This window comes from Oncorhynchus clarkii, chromosome 6, assembly GCF_045791955.1.
Source record: "Oncorhynchus clarkii lewisi isolate Uvic-CL-2024 chromosome 6, UVic_Ocla_1.0, whole genome shotgun sequence".
In the NCBI taxonomy this organism is placed as follows: Eukaryota; Metazoa; Chordata; class Actinopteri; order Salmoniformes; family Salmonidae; genus Oncorhynchus; species Oncorhynchus clarkii.
This window is the reverse complement of record NC_092152.1, coordinates 42538195-42544194: the sequence shown is the minus strand read 5'-3', so window position 1 is coordinate 42544194 and position 6000 is coordinate 42538195. Positions and strand designations below refer to the sequence as shown.

Sequence of the window (6000 nt, the reverse complement as noted above, 5' to 3'; positions counted from 1 at the left end):
GATTTGTCCTTAATAAAGTATATGCACATGATTGAGATATGAATCTATTCTAAAGCATGTGTATTATCATTGGACATTAATATTTAGATTCAATGCAATTCCCCCCTCATGTAAATTATATACCCTATATTTATCTGTTCAGCTTTATCGTCTCATAATAGGTTAATTAGCAACATTCTCAAATCCAGAGCATTTAAATAACGTGTTGTTAGCGACTGTTTTTGTAGGCTGCTGTTTTTGTAGACATTTGCTTACTTGACCGTTTCTGGATAGGCTACTTACCTACCAACAGTTGCAACTCCGGAGCATTTAAAAAAACTTTTCTAGGTTTCTGTTTTTGTCGGCACTTGCTTTCTGGGTCTTACTAAAGTCAGCGTGATGTGCAATACGCCTGCTCGCTTTTTCATGTGTTGCTGGGCTGGTTGGTGGCGCATGTTTTGATAGGCCTACCATGAACCCATGTTATCCATATACCGTATATATACAGAACCAATCAAAAGTTTGGACACACCTACTCATTCCAGGGTTTTTCTTTATTTTTTACTATTTTATACATTGTAGAATAATAGTGAAGACATCAAAACTATGAAATAACACATATGGAATCATGTAGTAAGCACAAAAGTGTTGAACACATCAAAATATATTTTAGTTTGTTGAAAGTAGCCACCCTTTGCCTTGATGACAGCTTTGCACAGTCTTGGCATATTTTCATTTTTTCAAGGCATTTTTCTAAGGATTCTAGCGTTAATGCTTCCATGCTCACCCTATCCTTAGCAAATATCATGGAGTGCATCTGGAAGAGGACATATGTGGCTAGGAGAGAGAAGGCATATTGCTGTGTTATTGCTGGTTGAGACAATTACCTAAAAATAGATAACGATTATAATTAGCCCATGGTAAGGTGTGCAGCTATGCGATGAGGTCTGTGTAGGGACCTGGCTAATGCAGCTGTATGGTCCTAAAGTCTGCTGAATGCTTAGCCTATTATTATCTAGCTCCTGACAAATAGAGAGCCACCAGCAACAGTATCTCAGACACAGAGGAGCCCCAAATATTGGCCTAAAAAAATATAGAATTACCAGAGATGTATTATAATACACTGAATGGGGAAATGTAGCCCTGCATTTAGTCCATAGGCCTACATGTGATTGAAATTAAGTAGTGAACTCTCGATGCCACTCTCACTAGCCTGTGTCGATCTCATGTACATTATGGAACTTTCTTATGTAAGGTAAATTAACTGGAGCGTAGTGATACTGTAGCTGGGAACTTCTATTATTTATGTGCGTTACTTCAATGAGAACAACTCACGTATTGCCAAGCATCTGTATGTGTGGATGTGTAACGCCTCGCAATCCCGTCAGTTTCTCACCAACACACATACATACTGCACACACCTGCGCCATTTCCTAATCAGAAAAGATCTGAGTGAATGAGCAAGTGTGGCGCTTTTAAGTAACAATATGAAATATTCTTCTCCGATAGAGGAAGACCAACTACCTTGCAATTGAAGGGGACACTGAGACGAACGAGAAACAACCAGCTTTTTAATTTTGGTCTATAAAAATAATGATGACATAGGTAGGCTACAAAGATGACCAATTGCGAACAGTTTTGCTCCCAGACAACCCAGAGGAACACATTCAGGTGCCACGTAGCGCAAGAGCGCGCGCGTCTTGTCCGTATTCTTTGTTATCCAGGATAATATTCAGTTGAATAAAAGTTGTTGTTGTTGTGACAAGTCTAGAAATATTCCTCTGCTGCACGAGTATTTTTGCCAACTTTTTGAAGCAATTATTTTCTCACCATCATCTACGGATCTACGGTGCACCTTCACACAAACCGGACTCTCCATAAATAGGTGAAGATCGAAGATGCGGCGGCAATGGAGAGCTGTTATTATTTGATGCTTCCGACAGGCATTATTGGAAAGATGACCATTTTCAACGCTGACTTCCTCCAAGAATCACCGTGCTTTCATGTGTTTTCGGAGCGGAGAGACTTCTATAGCAGTATCTCAAATGCATGATCTGACCATCCATGTCTGGGGTGTGCTGTTTATGGTAAAGCTGTAGCATGATGAACAGTGATTTGGAGCGCGTTTCACTCAATTCAACGACGGCTAACTCGGGAATTGGGTCGGGTGGCCGCGCGCTGTCAGCAAACGTTCGGAAGCTGCACAACGCGCTCAACCTGCTGCTCACAGACTTCGAGAGAGAACAGTTCATACACTGTCTAAATGTGTACCATGCAAAGCGCAACGTCTTCGATTTAGTTCAAACTCTCAAAATAATCCTCAACACGCCAAACAAACGACAACTCCTCCCCATGTTGCGGTTGGTCATTCCGCGCTCAGACCAGCTGTTGTTTGACCAGTATACTTCCGAGGGCCTGTACCTTAAAACGGACCATCTACCTCAAAACAGTGGTAACAACCCTGAAAGCTCTGGAGGAGATGTAGGCAATGCTGCAAACCACCATGTCCAAATTCCCACAGCTCACTGTATGAACCCTCATGATCTCTCTTGTTATGCATCACCAGGAGCGTGTCCCGGCAAGGATGGTTTCAGCACCACTGCTGATGGGACCGCTCCCGAGGCTTTCATCCAGGGGGAGCCTTTTGGAGAGATCCGCCAAGTGACATTGAGACGCAGAAAGAGCAATGAGGGTTTAGGGTTCAGCATCCGGGGAGGCTCCGAGCACGATGTGGGAATATATGTGTCGCTAGTAGAACCCGGATCTTTTGCTGAGAATGAGGGATTGAGGGTCGGTGATCAAATAGTGACTGTTAACGACATGCTGTTTGACAGACTCTCACACATGGAGGCAGTCAAGGTAGGCTGTGTGGCTGTGTGTATATGTGTGTGTCTGGGTCAGCCTTCATGAAGCAAGGATAAATTGGTTGTCACCTCAAATCTCATTGTGTGTGTGTGTGTGTGTGTGTGTGTGTGTGTGTGTGTGTGTGTGTGTACACGGATATCCCTATCAAGTGGCGATTTTAGCATGTAAATCTTGGTGGGGCAAACAAACAAAAACATTTTTAATGCATGCCAGCAAAGCCACTACACAACACACACAAACAATACATTAATTGCACTATAACGGTGACAAACGGTGCCCACAAACTGTTAGGACCTACATAAAGCTGTCCCATCAGCAGAGTCCCAACAGCTGTCCCAACACCTTACGACTTCTACCCCTGGCTATCAGTGGTGCCTTGTCTGGCAGCGAAACAGTTCATTCAGCCTCATTTACTAGCTTTTAACAAAACATAGCTGATATGGCTGACTTGCTGAAACATTCTTTTCAGTTTCCATTGACAATTGAGATGTACAAACGATGGCATAGGGGGATGACGTGCGAATAAGAGGCAATTTGTAATTTTGATTAATACATTAATGAGCGAGCAAGGATGAACGTAGTCTATGTAACTATTTTTTCATTACTTTTGAAATGTACAGCGACAGAATTCAGAACATGGACCGTTATTACAGTATTCTCCCTATACACCAAGTCAGAACCGTAGGATAAATAAAGGGGTCATATAAGCAGACAATGAAAGCTCTTACAATATTAAATGCTTACATTTCTCTAAAACAGGCTATAGGCTACATGTACACCACCAAGTCAGAACAGTAGGCTAAATTATGAGGGGAAAATTGACAGTTTACTACACAACATACACTTAGTATTACTTTCTTAGCTACAGTATACAAATTACATAATTTATGCAGCAGCAGCATACAAGACATTTTTGGACTCAACTTGTTGTGCTGTGCTCACTTGAACAGGAAGGTGGCGCAGCGGTTTTTTACATCAAAGTCTGGCATTCTCTGGATTTATGGTGCTTTCAAGACAACTGGGAACTCAAGGTTGAATCCTGATGACTTCAGTGATCTTCAGGTCGGCGCTCTAGAAAGAGGCCCGAGTTCCCAACGTGCAATTCCAAGTTGGATGACCATTGAACATGTATTTTCCCAGTCGTAGCATGCTAGCTAATGTTTTGAAAATATGATGTCGACATGATCAGTCCAATCAAAGCCAATGTAGATATAACGTAATTTGACGTAATTTTATCTGTGGCCAAAGACCTTGAGCCTTTTTGGATGGGCACTTCTAATGTAACTCTATGGCAGCACCCAACGTGCTTTAATTTTTAAGCTCTACCCGTAGATTTTGCGGTGATGTAGTGTCCCCATGAGTGACAGAACACTGAGCCAAGCATGGCGCAACTAGAGAACATTACCAGACCCTACACTTCGTATTTTCTGCTGGCTGCCCCACCACCACCGAAATCACTGAGCTAGGCTGAAACACCTGCATTTTGGAGCTGCCTTACTCAAGAAAGCAAAAAAAGAGACCATGTTTGTATGCGTTTTTATTAACTAAATGTTATTTTTTTAAATGACGTTGTTTGCTAACTGATATGTGACATATATTCATTCCAAAATAGCATTCAAAACAGGCGAAAAACCCACGTGCCCTGAATGACGGGTTGCCACTGTCCCTATCCATAGTGCATATGCCTATCCACAGCTAAATAGAGAAGATTAATAAAACAGAAGAAACCAAGACACAGGGTAGTAGTAGCAATGATGCCCAGTTCCAATACAACATAATGTGACATTAATAAACACACAAAAGCTCTTTTTACGTCTCAAATGGCACAATATTCTTTTTAAAGGGGCACTACTTTTGACCGTGAGCCATAAAAGGCCCTCGTCAACTGTAGAGCTCTCTGTAGCGCTCTTTGGGAGACAATTCATGTCTGTTAAGGAAAAAGGACAGGACCAGTGAAAAGCAAACTACTAATGTAGCCTTGTCTGCTGAAACAGAGCGGCAGAGAGTGTCATGTGGGATACGACATCAGTTGCTTAAGGTCCAGTTTAAGACGCTAGTTTTAATCCCATCAAATTGTATTTTATTCTACACCACCGATCACAGATTCATGCTCCCTACCATGGCCTGTGTCTCCAATGCGACCTCAGCTGAACTTCTCTTTTTTTATTTTCTATTTCTGCAGAACTTTGCTAGTCTGAGGAGAGAAAGTATAGTGCAGATACTGGGGCCGTCCCAAATATGACCCTATCCCCTACATAGTGCACTAAAAGTAGTATGAAATTGAAAGTGGACTTGTAAGTGGAACGTAAAGTGGAGGGGGCAGGGTGAGTGGAGTGGAGGGAGATGAATACAAGCAGCAGAGTGGGAGTGTGTGTCTCAAATAGCAGCATATTCTCTATAAAGTGCACTACTTTTGCCCAGAACCCATATGGTGTCATTTAGTGCATTGTAAGGAATAGGGTACCATTTAAGACTCAATCAGACAGTGTAATGCCTGGTTTTCTTATCTAGTCAGGAAAATGAATGTGTTTCACATAGTGACATTATTTGTGGGGTTGCTATCAGTGGGGTGTTTTGTTGTCACAGCAGGTGTATTTTATCAGTGCTGCTGTCTGTGTTCGTCAGGCTGTCTGTCGCAAGACATTGTATGGCAAATGCCATCTGATTTCACCCAGTCAGACTTCAATACACAACCTGCAGCTTTCTGTTGTTGCAAAATAAAAGCCCTTTCAGACGATTCAGAATTGATTGATGTATAATTTAAGACCAAATAAAGAACCATTTTCAACACAGTCATAGAAAATGTGGATATTTTGGATCACTTTAGAAGGAAAAAACAGTTTTACAAAGTTAACACGTCCAGTCATTTATTTAGTCAAATCCTGAGTCAAAATATGAATAGATATTTTTTTTATTTAATAAACATTTATTCTATTGGATAATGTTAGCTTGCCTCAAAATGAGGTATTTAGAATGGTTGGGCCTTGGCAGAGTCATGTATTAAGATATACATAAATCATATAAATAAATATATGGATGTTGGTCTTGGTGGTTATTGCTCAGCAGGCTGCTCATTGTGCCTGAATAGAGGAGTCTCTGAAGGACAGGCAAATAGGGTTGTGTTGTCTTACTTATTACGTTTTGAATGGGTTCAGC

At 41.5% G+C, this 6000-nt stretch overlaps 1 protein-coding gene across 1 annotated transcript in view; it reads left to right on the top strand.

The window, feature by feature from the left end:
• Positions 1 to 2079: 2079 nt before the first annotated feature.
• The window catches only part of LOC139412090 (whirlin-like), an 87320-nt gene continuing 83399 nt past the window's right edge, over positions 2080 to 6000 (top strand). Inside the window, exon 1 of the mRNA XM_071158885.1 lies at positions 2080 to 2838. Within this exon, the coding sequence (XP_071014986.1) occupies positions 2080 to 2838 (759 nt within the window). The remainder of the gene's footprint in view (positions 2839 to 6000) is intronic.